The 27,279-nt window shown below is 35.6% G+C and overlaps 1 protein-coding gene across 17 annotated transcripts in view; it reads left to right on the forward strand.

Moving 5' to 3' along the window:
- Nucleotides 1-27,279, forward strand: part of HDAC9 (histone deacetylase 9) — a 920,581-nt gene that overhangs the window by 180,508 nt on the left and 712,794 nt on the right. For 3 of the 17 annotated variants that reach the window (XM_072764472.1, XM_072764485.1, XM_072764491.1), the window contains exon 1: nt 12,829-12,924. The exons of 12 other annotated variants lie outside the window; for them this stretch is intronic. In XM_072764472.1, coding sequence (XP_072620573.1) covers nt 12,909-12,924 — 16 coding nt within the window. In that variant the 5' untranslated portion in view covers nt 12,829-12,908. Of the gene's footprint in view, nt 1-12,820; nt 12,925-27,279 lie in introns of those variants that run through there. 2 more of the 17 variants (XM_072764489.1, XM_072764496.1) reach the window with 2 other exon arrangements.

The raw sequence follows: 27,279 nt of genomic DNA on the forward strand, positions 1-27,279 counted from the left end.
GCGTTCTATCATGTGTGCCAACTTACATTTTAAAACATGTTGGAACGTTGTAATTTTAAAGAAACATGTTATGGTTTTTTATTACTAATTTTAAATCCATTTTGATACTAGTACTACAGTCATTCAGTAATCATAGCACAGTTCTAAAAAAAAAAAAAAAAAGGAGGCATAAGGATGAATGAATGAGCTTTCTGTAGACTGCCCTGGAGGAGGCCCCAGTAGAGTGAGAGAACTAGATAAAAACACCTTCATAATGATAGAGTGGGAGCACTCAGGCAGAAGTAGGGATGATGGCCTGTGACATTGGAGAAGCGGGAATGAGCTGTGCTTGAGTGGGGCAACACTGAGCAAGCTGACAGACAAAACAACTGATCTAAGTCTAAACTCTGACATTTGCCAGCAAAAAAAGGAGGGGAGAAGGACAGACAGTTGGATAGAAGAGGGGAAATGTCTTGGCCAGTTGAATGAAAAATGAGAACATCTTTGTACATGGAAAATAGGTCTGTGGGGGAAATGACAGATAAATCAAGGGAAGAGGAATTTTCATGTGTACATAGTATTGATAGTTCTTTGCTTTCCTTTTGATAGTTTCTCCCTAACTGTCCTAGCTTGCCTTGTGCTACCCCCCTACTCAAACATTTCTTAGTCATTGGAGAAGATTCACTGGTAGGTAGTTATCCTATCTCATTTTCTCATTACCTAACACCTTCTTTCAGTTGTTTTGATTTTCAAAGATGGGACTTAATTTCAGTCACCATGTTCAAAAGATTTTATGAAAAGGTCCTACCCTGAATCCAACTAAGTGGTTAGCCAGTTTTCTAACTAAAGGCAATGCTCATAGTTTAAGAAATCACCAATTTCAATCTCATCCCTTCATCCTTCTCTTTGCTTTGTTAATATCACTGTTTCTCGAGGGTATTAAAGAAATGTTTATGATGTGTACCTCTATGGAACTGGTATAACGTTGGATTTTTCCCAGTTTGTGGCCCTGCCATTTGCCTCACCCTCTACTTGCAATATCCTACAGTTGGGAAGGAATACCACCTTGAACTTGGATCTTGTAGAAGTCTCCTCCTTTGAAGTATTTTAGTTATGACCTCACAACTTCCCATTTCTGGATATTTTGGTAAAATTTTAGAGCATTTAGAAATCTTCTGCCATTCCTTTGGATTGCAAGAAATTATCCTTTTATTTCCACAACCTTTTAAGTGGGTATTTTGTTACTTAAAACATGTCAAAAGATTAGCTTCGTGTCTAGAATGTTTGCCCTAAACAGCTTAAAGGTATGTGTTGTTTGTTCACATTTAGCAACGATTTAAAAAAAAAAAAACTTTGAATGGACTGCTTTATTAAAATAATGGAAGAACTCAGTAGAGGAAGAACTCTCAGGGAAGAGGTTAAATAATATAAATAGCTCTGCTGAGAGTGCAACAAAGTTCTCTATTGTGCTGTTGCCACAGCAGCACCAATAATTCAAAACAAGGAAATGGAGTCTCATGTTTAATATAATACAGACTTTTCCCTAGAACTTCTGTGGTCTAGGGTTTTTCAGGGATTGGCATGTTTATCTACATATGTCTAAATTTAGATATGCCTTTTATGTAACATGGTAAAAGAGAAGTACTTAAAATTCTATAAGATGCAGTTATTTCTTAAGTATTTTTGTTTGTTTTTAAATTGATTTTAAAATATCAAGACTTTTCCTGCTGAAATAATGCCCTAGGACATTGTGAATATGTGCATATGGAAAGAGGCATAATCTTTTATGCATTTCACATTCGATTTTAAAAGGTCACTTTGAAAGGTATGAAGAGGTATTCCGTAATACAGGCAAGAAAAATGATTTTTTTTTCTGTTGAACATTTTAGCCCCATAACAAGAGCTGCGTCTGCTATAGAAGTGGGTATTCCATTCTAAAAGTCCAAATCTGGAAACTCAAAAACATGAGTGTGGAAGTTTGGGAGTTTTCAAGTAAACTTCATGTCATTTTAGAAACAAATTTGAAAGATATCAAACTCCTATCTCAGATATACATAAAATTCAATTAACTACAAAATAAAGCACAACTAAACCTCTGCCAGAAAAGTTCTAATACACAGTAAAAGCTTATTTATGAAAAATGATAGACTATGATAAACTACATTTTATTGAACTTAGTTGATACAACATAGTTTAGCTGGAGACCTCCTTTAGAATACAATTCTGTTGTCCCTATGTTAGCTACTTTATCTCTACCTGCTTACCTGGCTTTCCTACTACCCATTTTGCCCTTATTCTTACTATAGGCAATTCTGATTGTTATGAGATAAGAATAAATGAATTGATTGGGGAAATTTTTGCGTTCTGATCTTTTCTACCCAGTAACATCATGAAGGAGATGATGCAAAATATTGGTTAAATGTATATCCAGTATGTATATATGTTTGCATTTTACTCATTTAATAAGGACAAATGTTGCCTAGAAACTAGTTTTCTCAGAGGCTTAATTTACATACTGTGTGTATATTGGCCAAATATTTTTTACATGAAAATTTTATTAAGGAATTGTGATTTCATTCCACTTATCTCTTCTAGTGTTGAAAGGGGAATTCTCAGAGGTTTAAGAAAATAATTGTGTATTAGCCTTAAAAATGTTTGAAAAGTTAAAAAGGAAAGAAAAGGAAAAGGAAAATGTATTAATCCATTCAGCAAATACTTGTTAAGGAACTACCTCTGTTGGGTATGTTTCTAGGTACTGAAACATTAAAAAAGATAGAATAGTCTCATGAGATTTACTTATATATTTAAAGAGAGGATTTGATAATAATACAACCTATTGAGATTTTCTAGTATTGTTTATGACTCCTTCCTTCATTCGCTCATTCAGGCAATATTTACCTCATGAGCACATCAAAATTTTTATTCTGTAACCCAATCTCCCTTTCTTCATCCAGTGTTATTTTCCCCCAATTTCTCAAAAGGAATAAAAATTTAAACATTAAATGGACTTCACTGTCTTTGGAAAACAGAATTATTCATTCTAGGATAATTCTTTCTTTTATTTTACTTTTTCCATCCCAACCTTGATACTTTAATTTCAGTGTGCCTGAGAAGACCAAGCATGAGATTCAAGAGTAGATGTTGTCTATGAGTCTGAAACAGAGTTGGCAAATGATCTATATATCTTGGAGGATAATAAACTTTCTTCATGATGGCCATGTTTTACATGGTGCTAGTGAGCATCATAATTATTCATTGACTTCTATTCATAGATTTTTCTCCAGAGAAGGGAAATACTTCATGAGCATTGTGGCTAGTCTTCCTGTTCAAACGCAGTATGCTTTGTGGAACATGTTTTTGTAGGTACTCTATTTAGAAAAAGAAAGGCTGACAAAGGCTTCCATGACTTCCAGTCTTCAAATGATGAAAATTGAGGACCTGAGTGAAGGAGTTCAGGAAACCACTTACTTAATTGACTCTCTTTTCAAGTAAAATGTATTTCAAAGGATAATGGCCTAAGATTTGACTCCAAAGCTTCAATGTAGATCAGAAATTCTTCAGGCTGAACTATATAGCTAATGCTCAATTACCTTAGCTTCTATTGAACCATATTCTAAACACCTTCTTTTGTAACCATCACCTTGTGCCGAAGTCTATATTTTTAGCCTTTAAGCAGAGCTCAAGCACTGTATTTAGACATCTGACTTGAAGACAAAAATTGCTCAGTGAGCAGAACAAATGTTCAGAAAATAACATTTCAAGGTTAGAGTTAGTGTCCTGAATAAAATTCCTTTTCTTCTTTTTCTCCCTATTGAATATAACATAAATAATGTACCCTGACTGGCTTTCAAGATTAAAAAAAAATCAGAATAGCAGTGAACTTGAAGAAGGAAGAGGGAGTAATTAAAAATTGAAGGGGCTTCTGTTGAACTATTGTTTGCCTGAAACTAAATATACATTTTATTCTGGATTCAGTGGGATTATGGATCTTAAAAGGATTTTTAAAAACTGTATAGTAAAGCTTGTAGGAAAAGGGCCCAAAGCCTACAGCCACCTTAAAAGATACTGAAAGAATACACACAGACACACAGACACACACACACACACACACACACACACAGTCATTATAATATCCTTTTCAGAGTGGAGAGGAGGAAACCTGTGTAAATATTGTTTATGATCACTTGTAATTGTACTTATTAATTTTTAACCATTTACAATATGCTGGGCTTCTATGTAATTGACCTTAATATTCACAGAAATTCTGTGAACTAAGCATTATTAGCCCCATTTTATAAATGAGAAAATAAAGTCCAGAGCCTTTCATAACATTTCTAAAACTATCTAGTTAGTGAGTGGTAGGATATTATGGAAATTTCTTAGGAAAATCCCAAAATGGTCCCTGAGACTCCGTGGTATTGAGAAATAAAAACATTTTAATTCTTAGGGGAATAGACGGGAGTGAAACAACATGATTATTATTGTTAAACAAGGCATTGCAAGGTCCCCGGACCATTTCCAGAAAGGGAAGTCACATATTTGCGCTGAGGGAAAGTGATTATCACTTGGTGGAAACTACTTGAAAGGAATGCAGCTCATTTGGATTGTGTGTGATTTAGTTGAGGGACTTACTCCTTTGTATCCCAGGAGGCAAAAGGATGTTGTAATTGCATTTCACAATGGGGCCATAGCTATGTAGGTTTGGGTACTCCTTCCTTTTGCTGCATGTTGCAGGGTACAATTCACTTATATTCAGAGACACAACTCAGTCTCTGTGTGAAAAGCTAGAACTCAGGGCTGTTTTAGTGATTGACATTTCTCATCCTTGGAACCAGGGCCTGAAAGAAACGGAAATTCTGAGTGGTTTTTAGGCACTGTATTTAGAAACCAATAAAGAACATGTGGAATTCTTTGACCCTTTTCTGATCCTTGGTGTTCTAATACTCAAAGCACACCTTAACCCAGGAGAGGGAGGCACTCCATAGTAGGGCATAGTAATCATGTAAGAAGAGAGATGATAAATCAAAGGTGAGTAAAAGATTTATTTGTAAACTTTGTGGAATACCAAGTTTATGTCACAGATAGTCTAACAGTGGGCTATTATTTGTTGAACTGATTATCATTCCTCTTTGCACATTCTTCATGGTTGTCTTCAGTACACATGGTCCAAATGGCATTTTAATTAATTCATTTAAGATTCTAACGGTTAGCATTGTATCTTTATGCTGAGTGTTGTGTTCTAAAACAGAGATTTCTAACTACTAAAATTTAATTCAATTTAGTTACTGAGTCATTGACTCACAACTCTTGGAAGTTATCACTATTATTTATAGGTGGGAACATTTAGCCTGGGGAAATTGAGTGATTTGCTCAAATAGTAGTAAATGGCAGAGTCAACCACCTAACATTTTGGATTTTAGAAAAATATGAAAAATGGACAAAGCAATGCCCCCCTTTTAGTTCTTGTGTTTGCGGAGTCTTCCACCCATCCCCCTACCCTAGGCAAAATGGGAGGTAGGAAAAACAATCCTGTGGGAGTTGGACACATGTCTGTGCAAACCTTACCTCATGTCACTAACTATACTACTTGGCCAGTTTAACCAGCCTTCAGTTTCTTAAGTGCTACTTTGCTATTTTGTATGTGAATAGAAAGAATTCTGGGAGGTTAACACATCAACAATGGCTATTTTTGTAGTACAGGAATGGTGGGCAGTTTTTTTTTCTGTCCCCCTATATTTTTTCTGTTATTTGATTTGATGATCATATATTATTTGTATAGTAATTAAAACTTTCCCTTTAAAGTTAAAAAAAAGTCAGTTTTATTTAGTGTTTACAAATAATATACAAGATGCCTATTTAGACTTTTTTTACCCCCATAAAACGGTGGAGAAATGATGGTTACATGAAACATATAAGACTCAGACCATTTCTGTGTCATGTGTTCTGATTTTTGACTCAGAAAACATGACCTCAATTATATATTCAATTGTGTGTGTGTGTGTGTGTTTTCCAGTTCTGTTAGTTATTTCATCTTCCATCATAGTAACCACAGAGGAGAAAAATGTGTTTTGTTCTCATTTGGAATCTAATTTATTTCATAGTCTTTAAAGATTTTTTTAAAGTTGTCTGTAATTTTAAGACCACCTCAGGTAAACTATTTGGATTAAAAAAAACCAGCAATAACCTTCTTTTTATATGGTAGACATTGGTTTTGTGGTCAGAATTATCTGTAGTCAGTTGTGTTCCTCCATTTACCAAATATGAGACCTTGGTCAATTTACCCAGTATTTGGGAAAATTATCTCATCTGTAAAGTAGATGGAAGAAAACTTAACTCTCAAGATTGTTGAGATAATTAAACGAGTTAAAATTTTCAAGTGTTTGATATTATGGAGACTAAAGACAATTTTCTCATTCACTTGATTTAAATTCAACACTCACTGTTAACTATTGCCCTACGTAAAAGTTTGCTTATTCATTTTGCAATAAATTGGATGTAGATTTTAGCAGTCTGTTGTTAAGAGTAATGGAATCTTGTGGAGTAACTAAGATGACTGGCTGATACATTAACATAACGTAACACATTAACATAAAGTTGATTTCACCCTAAATCATCTGAGTTGGCAGGCAAGCTTCACTTTTTCAAGGAATAAAATGAGAAATCCACAAAGCCAAAGTAACAATAAAATATAATTTTAAAGCCAAAAAGCCAAGTAAAGGGTGCTGAGATAATGGAGAAGATTCTGACATTCATGAAAAATACTGCACAATTTTTTGATGTCTTCAGATTTATGAAATATTTATTTTCCGATACTCAAAGTAGAAAACTTGGTTAAAAAGAAAAGTTAAAAAGAAGAATGTAAAATTTATCTATAATTATACCACCCAGAGAGAATTATTCTTCACATTCTTGGCTTTTAGTCTTTTTCTGTTGAATGTGTGGATACATTTTATGTGTAAGATTGTAAATGGAAAATGTTTGTGTTCCAAGAAATGGATCATAGTACACCCATATTTATGCATCTTTTTAACCTAACATTGTATTATAAACCATTTTTAGCGTCATTAAATATTTTTATACCATGATTTTTAGAGGTTTTATTAAAATCTGTCTTGTAATTATACCATAATTTATTTTATTATTGCCCTTATATTGGGCATATAGACAATTTACAGGTGTTCAACAATATTTAAAATAACAGTGTAGGGGGATCCCTGGGTGGCACAGCGGTTTGGCGCCTGCCTTTGGCCCAGGGCGCGATCCTGGAGACCCGGGATCGAATCCCACGTCAGGCTCCCGGTGCATGGAGCCTGCTTCTCCCTCTGCCTGTGTCTCTGCCTCTCTCTCTCTCTCTCTCTCTCTCTCTCTGTGACTATCATAAATAAATAAAAATTTAAAATAAAATTAAAAAAAAATTAAAAAAAATAACAGTGTAGGGAATATAAGAAATAGTGAAAGGGATTATAGGGGAAAGGAAGGAAAACGAGGGGGAAAAATTGGAGAGGGTGACAAAACATGAAAGACTTTTAACTCTTGGAAATGAACAAGGGGTAATGGAAGGGGAGGTGGGTGAGAGGATGCGGTGACTGAGTGATGGGCACTGAGGGGAGCACTTGATGGGATGAGCAAATCCCATCTATATGGGTGTTATACTATGTTGGCAAATCGAAATTCATTTAAAAATATTAAAAATAAAAACAAATAGTGTAATGGAAATTCATTTACATAAATCACCATTTCACATCTTTTTTTTTTTCTTTTTCTTTATAAATGATTCCTAGGAACAGAGTCACTTTCAAAGAGCATGAGCTTTTAAAAAGATTCTTGAAAAAAAAAAAATAAAAATAAAAAAAAAAATAAAAAGATTCTTGATAAATTGTGACAATTTTTTTTCTCCAGAAAAGGTGTACCAATTTACATTCTTATCAGTAATATATGAGAATACTTTTTACGTCATATGCTTGTCATCATCTTATGTTAGCCTCAACTGAAAGTAAAAAGGTTAATATTTCATAATCTGCATTTATTAGTGAAGTTAAATACTAATTTTTACTAATATTTCATAATCTGCATTTATTTGTTAGTGAAGTTAAATATTATGTGTTATATTTACTAAGGAATATATATATTTTATACACACACACATACACACACACACATACCCTTCCCAGCAAGTATTAGGTATGTTGTATTCAATGGCAGTTTTAAAAATTTTGTTTGAATGTATGTCAGTAAGCAAGGTCTTGGCTAAAAATAATCACCTTAGCCACAAATTTAGTCAAATGCTTAAAGCATTTTAAAGAGACTACATCTGGGATGCTTTCCTCAGAAAGACATGCTGCATGATACTATTCTTATGAGATTTTCATATCACCTTTGAAGCTGGGCACTTGGTTATTTTGTTGCATTTACCCTGGGTTCCCCAACAGTGTTGAACTAGCAACTTTCAAACCTGCAAACATCTGCTTTTGTCATCAAAATTGAAAGACATAACTGAAAGGAAAGTTTTAGTTCATAAACTGTGTAATCTTCTGATTCTGCAGAATGGAAATGAATAAACTTGAAAACATATTTAGAGACTGAAGCTCTAGTCAGCATATAGCTTAAGACTGGAAAAAGGGTGGTTTTCCTTTCAAAGTAAGCACTGGCACGACTGTACTCTCTAACAAGAAAAAGTAACATCTCCAGAGATTGTATCATCATTTCCACACCAATTTCTATGATTCTAAATGTTCCTTTCTATATAGTTTGGTAGTACATTTTTATAAATTCCAAAAACATCAAAAGTGATTGCAGCATTTTTAGTGTGTATACCTGGGCATTTTAAACAGTCTTATTATGTATGATTTTTCAAGATCTTAGCTTATTCTTCTAACATATCGTGTTTGGTTCCTAGGAGGATCAGCTTTGAAATGTTTCTAATTTGGGAGAAAATAAGCTTTTATAGGAGTAAAATATGGTCCCAGTCTTCAAAAGATTGAAGGATAAAACTGCCTTATAAAGAAGAGGGGTTTTATAAAGTATTTCTTAAGCCTTAGAAGAAGTCAGTAAAATAATTTTATTGAATTCAAACATGACTCAGCTTCTAATATTAATTTTGTAAATAGAAAAAGTAATTAAATTATTAAGGCACCTTCATTTTAAAGGTTAACTAATTATTATTATTATTATTATTATTATTTAGCTCATAGGAAATTTTTATTTTTTACTTTTTTAAAGCTCTGAATCTTTTTTAATTGAGTTATTTGAGTGCTTTCTTTGTCATGAGTTCACTCTTAGATCCTGGCCTGTGTGGGCTCTGGCTGTCTAATACGGGAGATAAAATAATGTCTAATTATCTGGAACAAGATAATGAATCCTGTTATTTGAGCACATTCTTCTGATTTGCAGACAGCTTAATTTTTATACCTGGTCATTAGCCAGTGCTTGACATGGGGCAGAGTTTAGTATTTGAGAGGAATTTCATTTGTTTGTACATTTTAACTGTGGTCCTTTCTGACTGTGTTCAAAGAGCTTTTCATAGCTACCATCCTCTAATGTTTTAAAACTAAATATACTTTCTATGGCTTATTTCTTATTGTAAAACCTTATGTGTTCATGCTAGAAAAATTGAAAAGTACTGAAAAGTAAAAAGAAAAAGAAGTCATATATATATTAGTAGAGAATTCTGGTTAACATATTGGTAGATACTCCAGAGTTGTTCCTATATAATGCATATATAATTGCTTTTACAAAATGAGATAAAAGTGCTTGGTCACCTGCTTGTTACACTGAATATCGTATCTTGACATAACATATTTTATATATGTTTCTATGTTTTTTAAATTTCTATGTTTTTTAAATTGAATAAATAATTCATGTTAGAGATCATGTTAACCTGCAGAACAATTGTGTATGATCCTGAGTGTTACCAGTCTTTTGAAATGAAATTTCATATAGAAATCTAGATGGTCTAGAGGCTCCTGAGTGGCTCAGTCAGTTCAGCATCCACCTCTGGCTTAGGTCATGATCCCAGGGTTTTAAGATTGAATCCTGCATCTGGCTTCTTCCTCAGTGGGGAGCCTCCTTCTTCCCCTGTCTGACACTCCCCTTCCTCTCTGCCAAATAAATAAATAAAATCTTTAAAATAAAATGAAATCTAGATGTATTTTCTCTTAAAAGGTGGGAGACTCTGCACTGCTCATAATCTGTAGGTCAGGGTGGATAAGAGTCCATGGTGGCCCATATTAGCTGAGGCATGTGCTCTTCGTTTACATAATCCTCCCCTGATTTCCTTCACTTCTTGACATTACTGCCTGACCCCTGAAGCAGCTAAGGTTGCCACGGATAGTGGATTGTCTAGGGTAGTGGTTTTTAATGAGGCTGTCCTGATCTCTAAGGCAAGGATTGGAAAATTGTGGGAATGTTTTCTGGATGCCCCAATGTTCCGGGGTTACTTCTAGTATTTAGTGGGCCAGTCTCATGGATGTGAGGGTTTTGTAATGTGAGGGACATTGCTACACCTGGAAAAATTTTTCTTGTGTCATGAATTTCAATTATTTTTTTGGATAGTGGGTAAAACACCTTTTTATAATTATTTGAGCCTAAAAACAAAATTTGTTACACATATGAAAACTTTTTATTCTATTTTAGTGTACACTGAATTTTCTAGGACTACAACTATCATATAATTTCACATTTTGTTATTAGAAGCTTAATGATGAATTGGTCACCGTTTGGAAAATCATGTCACAGCAGCATGGCTTATGGTATTTTAACCTACACACACAGCACATTATCAGTGTGCATTTCTAGTTCCCTTGTTTAGTATTGAAAAAAGGGAAATTCATGCACCTTTAAAAATTCTCAGCTCCTGCAAGAGAATATTAATCATTTTTCATGTTTTCTTTATGTCTGTGGTCTGGAATTTGCCTTAGCATGTTATCTGCATTTCAGGTAATCTTACTTTCCTTTTACTTTCTCATGTGCTGATAAATCTGATTTATTGTTTTTTGTTTTAACACTAGATTTTTTTTTCTTGTGCACTCAATTGTCCAGTCTCTCACTTGCCTACCTTTCTTGTAAAGACTGGCTTCTTGCTACATCTCTTCAATCTGGTTTTACTCATTGGGTAGTAGGGAAAGCATTGGAGAACTTCTGAGACATGTAAATACTCATGTGTGGGAGCTCTTTATTAATCTTGAAAAATATACTGTATAGAAGTTGGATTTAGAATTTAAGTGTCAGTTTAGGTTATCAAAAGAGCATTGTGAACTACTTGTTTTAAAGTGGGGCTTTTGGGAAGCCTGGGTGGCTCAGCAATTGAGCTTCTCTGCCTTTTGGCTCAGATTGTGGTCCTGGGGTCCGATGGTCTAGACTTGCATTGGGCTCCCCACCTGTGCCTGCTTCTTCCTCTGCCTGTGTCTCTGCCTCTCTCTGTGTGTCTCTCATGAATAAATAAATAAAATCTTTTTTAAAAAGTGGGGCTTTCTGCTTGATAAGCTTAATGTTCTAGGTAGGCATCATGAGTGTATCTAAGTCCTGAAGAGGCTTACAGTCTTCTAGAAAGATATTACATAGAAATAATCTAGGGCTCTACTGAGAAGATGATGAAGTATGCTGTAGGATTTCTGGGAGAGGCTGAGGAGGTTCACCTGAATGTAGAAGCCTAGGGATATTGCAGTGAATTTTTGAGAAGGAACAAATAATTATTTTTCATTTTTCTTTCCTTCTTTTTGCTCTAGAGCTCTGTGTCTTTTCCTCTTCCTTCCTTGAAGCTACAGAAGCTACAGATGTAACGGAGAAAGTCAAGGGTGTGAATGTTGATTTTAGGTATTTACTCCTCCTCTTAAACTCAAAGATGTATGAAGATATGACCTTGAGGGCTTAGAACTGTGCATTTGTTCTCTTCAAGGCAAATTGTAGCTGGCATCTCAGAACAAGGCATGACTGGTGCTTCACTTCAGTCTAGTACATTTTCTTAGCTCTAATTAGAAAACAAACTTATGGGAGTGGAAAATAAATTCAATAGCTCTCCAAAGTTTTTCCTTTTCTTATTTGATTTTTCCTGATATGATGGGATACACTTTAAAGTGAGTACTCCAGATTTAATTCAAATGCCACACGTTGAAATAACTCAGGAAATTTTGTGGTACAGAGTTCTGGGGTGACAGTGTTTTGTATATTGCAACCTTTTGGAATTGGATTGTCATGTCAGAATTATTTTATTTTATTAAAATCTGTCTTCAGGTTCTATATTATCTTTTCATCTACTACAGACATTTACAACTAGAAAACAGTTGAGAGCTTCTTTAGAGGACATTAAATTTTCCCTCGTCCAGAGGCACACGTCTGCTACTTGTTCCTATATTTTAATTGCTAAACTCCAGAGGAAGAGAATCAACGGAGCCAGGGCCCCAAGTTGTGGAAGTTTCTATATCCGGTAAACTGGCTTCATTCCAGGGCAGAAAATTTATCAACAAATGAACCACCAGCTACTTCCCACACGTTCTCTGATTGCATTAAAAATCACTCCCCTTCCCACCCAGCTGAGAGTGTGCTTAGAGTATGGAGCTGACAGACATTCTCTCTCTTCCTCCTCCTCATTTTGTAAAATCGCTGGTTTCTGTAGTCTGTTAGGCTTCTTATTAATAGTAATAAAATGTTCATTCATTAACTGTCTCATGCCTACAAACTAGATATTGTCACTCTCTTTCTCCTCAAGTTAGATTGTTTTCATCAAGTTGTGCTATAGCAGAGAAGTGAGCTGGAAAACTGATTTTGGGTCTGTAGCATCAGGTACTATTTAACCAGTGGGAGGGACTGATAAAATTAGCAAGTTGACTAACCACTTCCCTTCCTTGTGGCTCTTTAATATTATAACGGATACAGAAAAGTTCAGAAGGACTGGGCCAGTTTTTGAAACCACAGCACACTTTGGCATAGGGGGAATGTACAACAGAATGGGTAAGTTTCTTTCTTTTAATCTTTTAGGAAAACTGTTAAAGGGATAAAGATGTGGAAATTTTTAAGTTTGACTATGCAAATAGTCTTTAGTGTTTATAGGCTGTGGAAAGATAAACCTGCCACGAGGAGGGAAGCAAAAGGTTTTTCTATCAGCAGCAGTAGCTCCAGGAACAGCAAATGTTAGAGTGAGCAAAAGATTCAACTCCTGGGATATCTTCACTGCCCCACATAGATCACAGTAAAATGCTCATGGGGGAGGATTCTTGTACTAGTATAATTTTTGATAAATAAGTTCCTGTGCCCTTAGTTCTTGTACTCTAGACTTTGTAATTATCAGTAGAGACATTGAGTCAAATGTTCCTCTCGATCCTGAAATGGCTTAAGATCTTCAGCTATCTTGCTTGTAGTTTAAGTTCCTCTTGGTTTTTATCTTTTTATTATGGAAAATCTCAAATACAAGCAGAAGTAGAGTGCACAGTGCATAGATTGCCCATGCACTGTCAAACAGCTTCCAGACTGAGGGACTCAGGATCCAGGCTGTTTCATCCACACCTCTGTGACAATCTCCCCACTCTATTCTAGTAAGCTTGCAATATTTTAAGTGTGCCAATTCTGAACATTAAATGAAAGAGGCCTAGAATCTCCTCACGGTTCCTGTCTGTTTAGTAATACAAGTTTTAGAGAAATATCATTACAGAAAATTGAATCCTGAGTCAGAGAAAGCAAGACCAACTTTCCAGTTGTTTGGCCAGTGGAATTAGAAGATTAGTGAAGATTGTATACTCTGGAGCTAGACTGCTTGGGGTCAAATTTTGGCTCCATGCAATGCAGTGTTTTTGAGGGTTTCCTAGTCTATCTATACCTCGGTTTCCCACCTGAAAAATGAAGATAAACTATAGCATTGATTTTTTTGAGGATAGGAGACAATGAGACCATCTGTGCATGTGGAAAGACTTGGCAAAGAGCTGAGAACAGAGAGTGTTCACTGTATGTTAGCTTCACAACTGTTTGCTGAAATGATTAGAGTGAGAGAAGGGATGAGCTCTGTTCAGACAGAAAGCCAAACATGTGTCTGAGCATACTTGATTGTTTTCTGACCATTGTTTTCTTTTGATTATTTGATGATATGAGGCCAGGAGAAGTGTCCCTGGAGACATCTTACTTGCTCTTGGGCTCCTGAAAACTCCCAGCTCTTGCTCTTCCCTACCAGCTCCAAATTAATTCTCTCTGAAAAGAGTATCAGAGCTTGTCTTGCCCATCCTCTTGCTTTGAGGATGGAGGATTATAAATTTGCCTCCCCTCACAGAGCAAGGAGAATTAATTTGAGGGGAGAGTCATGGGCTCCTCTCAACCCTAAGAGAGGGGTGTATTGCCATTGGGCCTAGGCAGCATGGCTTCTAGGCCTGGGAGACCACCTGACATCTGAACTCTTGTTCTGTCTCTCAGAGACAGAACTTTGTAGGCTTGCTCTGGCCTTCCAGGTCTGCAAGCTGCCTAGACACTTTTTTCATTAATAATGAGGATGGTGAAATTCTGAAGATGACAGCAAGTAGGGAGGCAAGGACCTTCTCTACTCTGTTCTTTCTCTCTGTTATTAATAAAAATGCCAATGACTGCGATTGACTAAGCTTTTACTATGTGCCTGACACTACTGCATAGTTTTTTTCATTTAATACCCTTAGTATCCCTATATGACACTTAGGGTTACTGTGTTCTCACTTTATAGATAAGGAAACTGAAGCAGGGATGAGAGATGAAGCAAACTGCCTTTGATTGCCCAGCAAATAAGAGGCAGCCAGGATTTTGTTCTAGGTGTGTCTGACTTAATCACTTCTTAGAGTATTTGTCCCTAAGAAGTCAGTTTATTCATACATATGCGGTCAAAAATGCATCCATGATTTTGCTCTTAGCATTCTTCCCAAGGTGAAAGTCATCAGTGTTCCTTTAAAGCAAACTGAATGGAAAAGCTTTTGTCTAGCAATAGATTTCCCACAGTGAATTTTCATAATGCCTAATTATAAGCTGGAAATTTGTCAGATCTTGACAAATTGGTGGGGGTGGGGATGGAGTTACCACTGTAAGGAAGTAAATATTGAACTGAGAGGGAAAAAAAGAAATGCTGTTTTAGTAAATTAACCATGCCTCAGTGGCGAATTTAGTTTTTAAGGCCATTTGTCTCTCTTGAGTTTTTGTAAACGATGGGTGAAATTCATCTGCGTCAATTTTCAAGAACATGCAGCACTGTTTTAAAACAAATGATAAACACTGATGCACTGCCGAAATAAAAATTGGCTGAATCTTCCGGGAGGTGCTGAAGAGAACTGGGTCATGCACAGTCAGACATTTTAGAAACCTGAGATTGACTTTCAGTGCTTTTTCTTTTAGACTTACTGGTACAACTGTAAAAATAGAACCAAATGTGTGAATGAAGGAAGAGGTTAATTTCACAACTTTGGAGAATTTTTTTTTTTTCCTCCAGTGGAGTAATAGTCTTTTAAAAAAATTTTCCTTTACTGAAAGGGATGCTGTCTGGAATTTCCAGCTAAAAATGAAAATATCAGATATAAAAGAATTGACTTATCAAACAATTGGGTAGATTCAGCAATCTTTCATCTTTATTTTTTCTTCATTGGCTACAGAACTTTTGTCACCTTGATAGGATCCACCAAGCTTTACTTATAAAAACATTGGAAGAAATTCGAAATCCTGCTGTCTTTTGGCAGAGAAAATAGGAGATGAATGAAGTTGACACTGCTGGTGGGGGAGGGAGTAAAGTTGGAAAGATCATAGAAAGCATCCTTGGATTCTTAAATTTTTGAGAAACCAAGGAGGCTAGTTAGTACTGGTGACTACAAACCATTTTTTTGCAGAATTGTTCCGTACCTGTGTTTTCTTTTCTCCAATGTCTTCATCTCATAAGAACACCTCACTCATAACTTGTAAAGGGTTCATTGGAAATTTTCATATCTGTCTGTGGTTAGAGACCGATGCAGAAGTGCCATTTTGCTTGTCATGGTCACCTTCTTTACGCACTGATGTAATTTCTGATGGCTTTGGTCACCCCCACTGGTGACTGAACACCAACGTGCTGGTGCTTCCTTATCGACTTTTTCTGTCCTAACGTTTAATATTTGTCATTGCTTTTATGTCACTGCTGTTTTGGGGATTAAATATTTTGTTTAAAATCTTTTTTTTTTAATATTTTATTTATTTATGATAGAGAGAGAGAGGCAGAGACACAGGCAGAGGGAGAGACAGGCTCCATGCCGGGAGCCTGATGTGAGACTCGATCCTGGGGCTCCAGGATCCCGCCCTGGGCCAAAGACAGGCGCTAAACCACTGAGCCACCCAGGGATCCCCTATTTTGTTAAAAATCTTGAACAAAAAAAGCATTTATTTTTCCTTAAGTTTTTCTTTCTCTCTCTCTCTCTCTGTCTGTTTTTGTTGTTGTTATTCTTTAGATCCTTTCATCACAGATTTTTTAGTATAACATGCCTTGGAGATTTAGAGGTCATAATCACAGCTTCTACCCTCAGAATGCTTACAGACTAGTGGGTGAACAAAATTTTATGAAGTGAATGAAGCTGTAGTTCATAAAACATATCCTACCATCTTTGGTCTAACTACACTGGGAAAGGTTGGTATGTGTGTTAGTAAGAGACCAAACTCCGAGATTAGAGAGCCATGGCTCAAGTTCTGTTACTTTGTGATTTGGAAATCTTACTAACCTCCTTAAGCCTCAATTTCTTTACCTGTAAAATGATATCAAGCTCATAAGGGTTTTATATGAGTTGTATGATAGGATACATGTTAAATATTTATATAGCATGCCATTTATAGTTTGAGGGATCAGGAGAAGTCTCTATCAAAGGATGCTCACTTTAAGATGTGCCTGAATGACAGAAAGATCCTTCTAAGTCACAGGGAACTGCATGTGCCAAGTGGTAAGAAGTTTGGCTTCTCTGAGAAAGAGAGTAAAGGCCAGCATGGTTGAAACATGTAAAGGGAAAAATCGCTTGGAGGTGTCCAAGCAACAGAGTCAAGTAGGTCATGGTAGGGAGTTGCATATTAAGTCAGAAGTGACTGAAAGCTTACACTGGAAGTTGCATGATCTGAATACTATTTTTAAATTAGTTAAAAAGTGGAGAGGATCTCAAGAATCAAGAGTAGACATAGAAACAGGTTAGAGGGATGCCTGTGTGGCTCAGCAGTTGAGTGTCTGCCCTTGACTCAGGGCGCAATCCCAGATTCCTGGGATGGAGTCCCACATTGGGCTCCTTGCATGGAGCCTGCTTCTCCTCCCTCTGCCTGTGTCTCTTTCTCTTCCTGTGTCTCGCCTGAATAAATAAATAAAATATTTAAAAAGAAAAAAAGAAACAGGTTAGAAAACTCTTAAAGTAAGTAGCCTAGTCCAGAAATGATGGTAGCTTGCAGTAGGTAGTACCAGTAGGGTTGAAGGCAGTGGACAGAACTGAGAGATCCAGTATAATAAATAGGAATTGATAAACAATTAGACGTGAAAATAAGGATGAGGAAAATTTCACTTCTGATCCTATGGCATGAGCAGCTGGATCCAGGGAAATGTCATATATGAAAATGGGGCAAACTGGAAGATGAGCAGGCTTTGAACATCTCAACTGAAATGCTTTTGGAACTTTGAAGGGAGTACATCAGGGAGGCAACTGATTTGAAAGAGAGAGAGAGAGTGTATGAGAAGTGGGGAGGGGAAAAGGAGAGGGAAAAGCAGACTCCCCACTGAGCAGAGAGCCCAATGATGCCAGGGCTTGATTCCAGGACCCTGGGATCATGACTTGAGCTCAAGGCAGATGCTTAACTGACTTAAGGGCACCCAGGTGCCCTTCCTTATTTTATCTTAATGTAGCTATATAGTATTCAAGGAAATAATAATACATTATTTATACTGGTATAAATTTATTTCCCCTAATGTGTAAATTGCTTAACTTAGCACTTTGTTCATATTTGTGTTTCCATTGTCAAGGCTTCTGGGTACTGTTGCTGAGTGCACCTCTCTCTAGGGTGTGTCATTCACAAAGGGCAGTGGTTTTCAACTGGGGGCGGTTCTATCCTTTGGCAATGACTGGAGACCTTTTTGAAGACTACAACTGGAGACTACTGTGCTACTGGCTTCTAGTGGGAAGAGGCAGAGATGCTGTTAAGTATCCAACAATGACAGGACAACCTCACACAACAAAGAATTCTTTGACCCAAAATAACAGTAGTGCTGAGGTTGAGAAACCTTGTCATGGATCATGATGCAGTCCTGCTCAAGTGCCCACCATCAGGCACTGGCAATAATAGTTCTTAACTAGAGATTTTCTGTCAAGAATAGAGATCTCTTTGTTCATTGTTTTTTCAGTAAGTTTGTGTAGCAAGTCATCTTTGAATTTTATTTCATTGTGAGATTTGGTAGAAAGAAGTGAATAAATAAAAATAAAGTTTGTATGAATTGTCTTTGTAGAATTAATTTTCAATAGAATTTATCTACATGGTTAAAAATAGAGGGCAGTGCTCCACCCAATGGATGTTAGACTTTTTACATCAGAGCTGGAACCTTTTAAGTAGAGTTAAGTTATTATGCTAAAATGTGTATCAGGAAAGTTTTGAAATTAAAAAAAATTTAAAAGGTATTAGATTCATTTTTTAAAAATGTATTTTTTTAACAAAAAAAAGTATAGGGATTTTTTTTTACTCTTTTAAAATAAACATTTTTATTCTCATTTTATTATAAAATTGTGTGTGTGTGTCTATACATATAATGGAATACTAGGTACGCATAACCAACTTAGGAAAATAATACAGCTGCCATCAACACTGTCTCCTCACTTAACTCCCCCCCCCCAGAAGGGTAAACACAATTCTGAATTTTTATTCTTTAATTTGTGTTTAAGTTTTACTACATATGTATGTATACTTAACAAGATATAAAATTAGAGCTTTTTAAATGCTTCTTTGTATGACATTAGACCATTATCTTATACCATACACAAAAATGTACTCAAAATGGATTAAAGACTTAAGTATAATACCTTAAACTATAAAACTCCCAGGCAAAAATAAAGAGGAAAAGTTCATAACATTAGCCTTGGCAATGATTTCTTGTGTATGACACCAAAAGCACAGGCAGCAAAAGCAGAAATAAACAGGTTTTGTACGGCAAAGAAAACTCTCAACAGAATAAAAAAGTCAACATATAGAATGGGAGAAAATATTAATGAAACATGTATTTTACTTCTAAGGCATTAATATCCAAAACATATAAGGAACTCCTACAACTCAATGGCAAAAATAAACAAATAAATAAATAACCCAATTAAAATGGGCAAAGAGCTTGAATAGCTATTTCTCCAAAGAAGACAGTACAGATGGCTAACAGGTGTACGAAAAGATGCTCGCTATTGCTAATTATTGGGGAAATACAAGTCAAAACAATGATATATCACCTCACAGCTGTTAGGTGGACATTTAAAAAAAAACAAACAGAGTAACAAGTGTTGGTGAGGATATGGAGAATTTGGAGCTCCTATGTACTGTTGGTGGGAATGCAAAATGGTGCAGCTGCTATGGAAAACAGTATGAAGGTTCCTCAAGTATGAAAACTAGAGCTACGATATGATCCACCATTCGTGCTTCATATACATCCAAAAGAGTTGAAATCAGGATTTAAAAAAAAATATTTTATTTATTCATGAGAGACACACAGAGAGAAAGAGGCAAAGATACAGGCAGAGGGAGAAGTAGGCTCCATGTAGGGAGCCCAGTGTGGGACCAGATCTGGGACTCCAGGATCATATCCTGAGCTGAAGGCAGATGCTCAACCACTGAGCCACTCAGGCATCCCTGTAATCAGGATGTTAAAGAAATGTTAGCAGTCCTGTATTCATTGCAATATTCAATTCACAGTAGCCAAGAGGTAGAAACAACCTAAATATCTACCAACAGACAAATGGATAGAGAAAATGTGGCATACATACCGCGGAGTATTATTTAGCCATAAGAAAGTATATCCTGTCATATGCTACAACATGGATTACCCTCAAGTAACTTATGCTAAGGGAAATGAGCCAGTTACAGAAGGACATATTCTGCTTGAATCCATTTATACAAGTTATAAATGTCAAACTCAGAAAGAAAGCAGTAATGATCGTCGCCAGGGACCAGGGGGAGGAAAAAATGGGAAGTTACTCTTCAGTGGGTGTAAAATATCAGTCAGGCAAGATGAAAAAGTTCTAGAGAGTTGATGTACAACATTGTAGTTACAGTTACTAATACTGTACACTACACTTAAAAGTTGTTATGAGAGTAGATCTTATGCTGTGTGGCTTTTTTTTAAAACCACAATAAAAAAAATACGCCTTTAGGATGGATTGGGTAAAAGTGAAGGAATAGAACAAGTTCAGTGGCTGAGAAATGTAGGCATGTGGTGAGGACAGTGCCATCATTAGAAAGGAGTAGACATCTCTTGTGACTGCATCCCGGGATAAAGGCTGAGCCTAAGATGAAAATGTCAGTGTTTTAAACACGGTAATGCCATGGAGGTTTTCTTAACAGACACACAGGAGACAAGACAAGGAATATGCAGAGGGAGATAGATTTTGTATGCTGTGCCTTCCTTCAGGAAGAGTGAAGTACCGTGTTCATTATCTGGACTTGCAGTTGGCCCTGGCACCAGGTCACCTAAGAGTTTCTCTGAGGGCACTGAGAGAGATAAGGATTAATCATTGTCAAGAGGGCAGAACTGGAGATGGATATCTGAGAGTCTTCAGGATGGTGTGTAAGTGGAGGCCACATGAACGTAAGAAAAGTAGGGACAAAAGAGATATGGAGTTTGAGGAATGCCCACAATAACGGAGGGATTAAGGGGATTAAGAAAAAAAGTCATGAACTTTTCCTGTTGCTTTTTGTTCGTTTTTATTTTAAAATCTTCTCTCCATATATTTCTATTCCATATGCTTCCTCAGTCTTTACAATATGCATTATTGTAGTGGATTAACATTCAAAACTAGATTGGATTCTTGTGACAATAAATGTGAAATAGTTTGATTTGTAATGTTAATATGACTTGGAACAATTTTCTAGTTCTGATTGAGAGTGTAATTATCCAAAAAACCAGAAGTGGTATCAGTGCTGCTAGGTAGCTTGTGACATCAGCAAAGTTTGTTTCTAGGGCTGCCGTTCACCATTTCCCTTTTTTGTTAGTTTCTTTGATCCTAAATTTCTAGTCTTCAAAATAAAAAGTGATCTTAATGTGCAAAAATCATCTAAAAACATTTTCTCTGCCTTAAAGCTTTTCTGTCCTTTAATCTTCATGAACCCTCTTTCTACCTGTTAGGGCCTAAACCAGAGGCACTTCACTTTTCTTTCCTCCCTCACATAAAATTTAAATGTTAGAGTTCTACATTCTCTCTTCTCAGAGGCCTGCTAGTTACTGATGCTAATGTGCTAAGTCTGTATTATTCACAGTAATTCACAATACGCTATTATTGGCATAATGTATTCACTCCCAGATGCTATCTTCACTGGGGGCTTCATGGCTTTCAACTAAAGTGGTGCTTAATGGTGGACTATTCAGATGTCAGGGCAGATTAAGTCAGACAGGTCTATTGTTAGTATTATTTATTTTCAAAAGTACTTTTTTGGTCCATATTTATCTAACTTTTGTCAATATAACTAACATTAGAAATTAAAAGATCTATATTTTTATGTTTTTCTTACTTGAGATAATTTTTTAAAAAATTCATTTATTTATTTTTAAAGAGAGAGAGAAAGAGAAGAAAGAGTGGTGGAGCACGTATGTGCATGAGTAAGGGAAGGGGCAAAGGAAGAGACAGAGTGAGAGAATCCTCAGAAGACAGAGCTGAAGCCCACTCAACTGGAGGCTCAATCTCCCATCATGACCTGGGCCAAAACCAAGAGTGGGTTGCTTAACCGACCAAGCCACCCAGGCACCCCACTTGAAATGATTTTCAAAAGAAATTTTTACTTTTAAAGCAGTTAGCATTTTTTTAAATTCAACTTTTACTTGAATTAATTAAATCGGTTCTTAAGTCATTTTTTTATGTAATCATATTGATGGGTACTTGGCATATGCTGCAGCTGCTAGATGTTTCAATATTCCTATATGAAAGTTACACAAATAGTAAACCTGCTATTTTAGGATTACCTAAAAGAAAACCAAAATTTTGTTAAAAACGTTATTCCAAAACTCTGTTGTGTAATTAACACTATGAATGAAAACCCAGTAAGAAAGAGGGAAAAATATTTTGTATTTATGGTCAGGACTGAATCTGTTCAGTTCAAAGTGATGAGTTAGATTTTGAACTTTTCTAGAGCCAAACTTTTCTAGAGTTTCAAATGAATAAAGATATTTATATAATTAAAATTCAGTTTATTATTAAAAACTGAATTAAGATGACAGTGAAAGAACAGCCTCAGGTGTGTGACTCTGCATTTTAAAGTGATACATTTAATGTTTATGCAAAAGTAAGAGGCTTTAAAAAAATTTACTTTAAAAAGTGATTAGCACCTTCGTTGTACAGTTCCTAAGATTTTTTTTTTGTAACACTGCATAAAATTTGAAGCATTTTTTTGCTTCAAAATTTGACCTACTTAGAAAGTCCTGATAATTCCAATGTAATATATTCCCTCAGTTTTGTAAGCGCCTTTGGGTAATGTATTGGAGAGGCAAGTAATCTCATCAAGAAGCGTAATGGACCCTATCACATTTCAAGATATATTTTTTTCTACTACTTCTGCTTCAAATTTAGTTCTGTGTTTAATGATACCACACTCTACTGGCAAGGGTACTTTTCCAGTATTTTAACTCTCTTTGCATACAAATGGTGTTTTTGGTCTAGCTGCCATTGCATATCTTTTCCTTGAAATTAGGTGACATAATTTGATTTTTTACAGTCAGGAAAAAAAAGTGTTTGTTCATCTTGAGAGGTTTAGAGAAAGAAAGGTTGTCACTGAATAAAATGCATGGCTTGACACAATTTGAAAAATGGGTTGGTGCCAGCTCAAGAAGGCAGGAATAAACTCCTACTTGGTTGAAAATATGCTTGGCCTGTTGTAAAGGAAAGTCTCCGGGATCAGTCATCCGGGGCTCTATGATGGAGAGTGAAACTGCACAGAGGAAGCCCTCCCCATTCACCTTCACCTTAGCAAACACTTCTCTCCTGCTTGATGCCAGTGAGCTGCATATTTTAGTCATAGACGTTAAATTTTGAAGGCTTCTCAAGAGACTCTCTTGACAAGTAAGATATTCTTTATTATCTAGACTTTTGCCAATGAAATACTTTAGGTCCCAGGAGATATTAAGTAACTTCCCAGGAACTCAGATATCACCACCCTTAAAGTCAAGTCTTCTTCCTCTTCAGAGCTGTGTCTCTCCAGATGGAATGTCAAGGTAAGATCCGAATTTAACGGGTGGCATACTTCTATAAATATCAGGTTTCCTTTGACTTACCAATACTTTAATGAAAAAACACAAGAGAACCAAAGGATGTTTTAAAAGAAGGTTGTATAAGCCACTGCAAAAGAATATGTAATAACATACACAATATTTTCTGTATGCTAAGCTGGAAAAAGATGATAAAGCAATATGTTCATTATATGTGTTTTTTTAAATCAAAATAAGAGGCATACCACAAGAAAAAATTGTTTTTCAGTTTGCAAATATCTTAAATATCCTAATAAATATAAATATTAAAGTTCTTAAGCTGTATTCAAAACAAACTATTCCAAGTAAACAGGTAGGTTGTATTAAAGCTAGGCACAGCCTTATCTGTGCTTGCTAGAAAAAAAAATTCTTACATATTTTGGAAGACAAATATGATTTCAGATATGTAATTGATGAGAAATACTTTTAGGGGCAAGAATTTTATTAATGTTTATGAAATTGCTTGAAAATTCTGAAGTCATGGATTCTAGTTAATAAAGAACCATGCTGAAAAAGTAGAGTTAGAAATTAATTTGTTGCTTTAAAACTGAAGAAATGCAAACATTTTTGTTCTTTAGGTAAAACCGCTTTTTCCTGCACTGCAATTTTTAAAAAGAAAATGTTTATTGCATATACATTTGGATGACCAAGTAATACTCATTTTGTGTAAAATTGCTTAAAAGAATATTCCTTCAAGTTAAGTCCTTCAATTGGAACTTTCCAGCTTCTCAATATAGGTATCAATTACATTTTAAGATAATAGTGTGGGCTATTGTGTAAGTGATTTGAAGATATAATATCTATATTCTCAGATGGAACAAGTTAATTTAAGTATGGTAAGTTGAAATTAAATTTCATAACACAAAGTTGTCTTTATTTTAAATTTACACTAAATGTGGTTACAGCAAAAAACAATCTAGACACATAGTTTTTCTTGTATAAATTGATTTAATCCTCTATTTTGTACTGGAGACTTATTTAGTTTTCATTTAGTATCCCACTGGGAATAGTAAACAACTTAATACTTTCTTTTCATATTACTATCTAAGCTTTTAAATGTAGAAAAAGACCAAAACTTTGACTTCTGCTGTATTTGAATGTGTAAATTTACATATGAATTTACATATAAAATATACAACAACAAACATGGATATAGAATGTATCACCCTATATCTTAACTTGTAACTTAATGCAACAAAGAGGTCAAAATAAACCTGCTGTCACGTGAGGAGTGCCAGCCCCTACTCCTATTTCCCAAGTAGACACTTATGTTTAATAATGAGGGTGATTGAATGATGCAAAAGGAAAAGGTCTATCTTGTTATTTAGATGTTCTCAGATGGTAAGGTCTTAACACACTTCTGTTTCCCTGTTCCTTCTCATCTACTACAAAATTTAATATAAAAGAAAGTGGATTTTGTATAAATCTTAGTGTTTTTTGCTTATATATGTGACAATTTATTTAAATATTTAGTGACTGCTGCTTTTGAAATCATATGTATTGTCATATGTTTATCTAAAATACTCAAATACTGAAAACAAAGGTCTTACCATCAATTGGAAATTTCCTTAAGTGGAAATTTCTCTTCTAACTTTTAGGAGTCCAAGTTGCAATTAAGTAGACAGTGTGCATGTGATTAATAATACTCCCCAGTCTGCTTGTTTGTTTACACTCTTGGGTCAGTGCTGCTGATTTTATGCACTTAATTGCCACTTGTGACGTATGCCCATGTGCACAGTTCTCTAATCATGGCTCCAGTGGGGACTCACTTGGCATATGTAGTTTTTATGCATCATTTCAGTCAGAAAATGGGAAAATCTTCAGATAATGATATTAAGTGTGTGATATGTTCTTTTTTGGTTAAATCATTGCTAAGACATGTGATATGGTTGGAGTTAGGAATTAGGATATTATGGAAAGGACATTGGTCTTGGAGCCAAGAGGATTTGGATTTTAACATACCATGAACTAGTGAGCAACATTTGCAAATTGACTACATTTCTGAGTCTGGTTTCTCATTTGTGATGTCTACTTTGTAGGGTGGTAGTGAATGTAAAATTAAATAATTTATGTACAAGTTGAACCCAACCTTCTAGAAGGCATAACAGTATCTGGTCTCCAGTAATGCACAGTGTTTGTGGCATAATGAGTACTCAGGAATTACTTGTTTGAATTAATTAAGACACGTAGAATACTGGTAGGTGTTCAACAAGTGTTAGTTCCATTCTCTTCTATTTTTGGAGTTCTATTTCTCGTTGATTTACTTAGTTAAGACCATTTAAAAGTCAAGTAATTTTGGGGGGGAATCCTAATTTCCCACATATATAATTAGTGTGATTTTTGTCAATTGGTCTTTAGTACCTTTTCCTAAAAGCTTATAATTTTACTGGATGCAATATCATAAATTAGCCATTAAGAGATTGATGGTTTTTCATAGAAAGGGCAGAACAGAAGCTCATGTAATTATTGAGTGTAGTAAGTTGATCCTCACTGTAGCATAATCAAGTAGCTAGCATAATAGGCTGTTAAATTTTTAGAGATGGCAACAGGGTAGTTATGGAATGAGACCTTAAATTCTTTTTGGTGAAAAGCATAGGGTTGGATGGAGTCCATGGCAAGGACTGTTAGCTGTTTGCTAGAATCCATCCCCGTTGTTCCATAGAAACAAAATTGCACATGAGCACATGGCTGAGCAGGTAGGCCCTATAATTCTCAGGCCCCATTTGAGGTACGTGTGCATGTTACTAAGTTCTTGGGATTCTGAATGTGAGTGATGTGTGTCACTGGATCTGTGGTTTAAGACATTTGTTACTGTCTGTGTCCCTTCCCTCTACTACTGGCTGGAACTTCAGATGGTTTTTATCCCACTTCAACCATATATTTCTAGGAAATGTCAGGGCAAAAGGAGAAAAGAGTATTGGTCACTGCAGGAACTGCCAATCTGGAATGCTGCACAAGAGAGAAATAAACTTCTCTATTGTTTAAAGCACTGTATTTTTTTGGTTTCTTTATTACAGCAGGTTAACTTAAACCATGACTGATATGGAGTCCCATAGATTTTGGTTTATCTGAGCTCAGCCCATCTTGAGTAATGTGATCTGAGTCTCCTAAGATTCAGTGCCCTGATGTATTACATGGTATTATTGTGGGATTATGTGAGAGTTCAGAAATTCAGCATTTAGGGGCTCCTGGTGGGCTCAGTCAGGAGAGCATGTGACTCTTGATCTTGGGGTTGTAAGTTCACTACACCCATGTAAGATGTAGAGAATGCTTAAATAAGTAAGATTTAAAAAAAAAAAGTTCAGCATTTATAGTATATCAGGCACTATGCTAAGTGTGTTCTGTCATTTAAATGTTCATGACCAATTTATGTACTAGGGATTATAATCTGGATTTTATGAATGGGAACTCTGAGGAATGATGATTATAAATTACTTTCCCACAGGTGTAGGGCTAGTAATGACACGTTCAGGCACATTTGACTCCAGAGTGTCATAATCTTAAGCAGTACCAGCTGCAGTTAGCACAGTGCCAGGAAAATATTAAGTATTTAATAAATACTAATGATGTCATTAATTCATTTGGCAAACACTAATGGAGTACTTCATATAGGTAAGGTATAATGGATTATGCTGGGGGGACATCAAGGCTGACCAGCCCCATTTGAGTAGCCCCTTTTCTCTCTTGGTTATTCTCTTCTACTCAACTCTGTTTTTCTTTCATGGCCTCACTTTTTATAATTCTAATTTTATTTTATTTTTTATCTTCTTTCATTTGTACCCTCAACTGTAAGTACCACACAGCAAAAAACATATTTTTCCTCCAATATGTACAGGTCTACTATGGTAGTGGCTGATAGTTACAGGTGCTCAATAAACGACTGTTGAATAAGAAAA

Source organism: Vulpes vulpes, chromosome 7 (assembly GCF_048418805.1).
Source record: "Vulpes vulpes isolate BD-2025 chromosome 7, VulVul3, whole genome shotgun sequence".
NCBI classification, from domain to species: Eukaryota; Metazoa; Chordata; class Mammalia; order Carnivora; family Canidae; genus Vulpes; species Vulpes vulpes.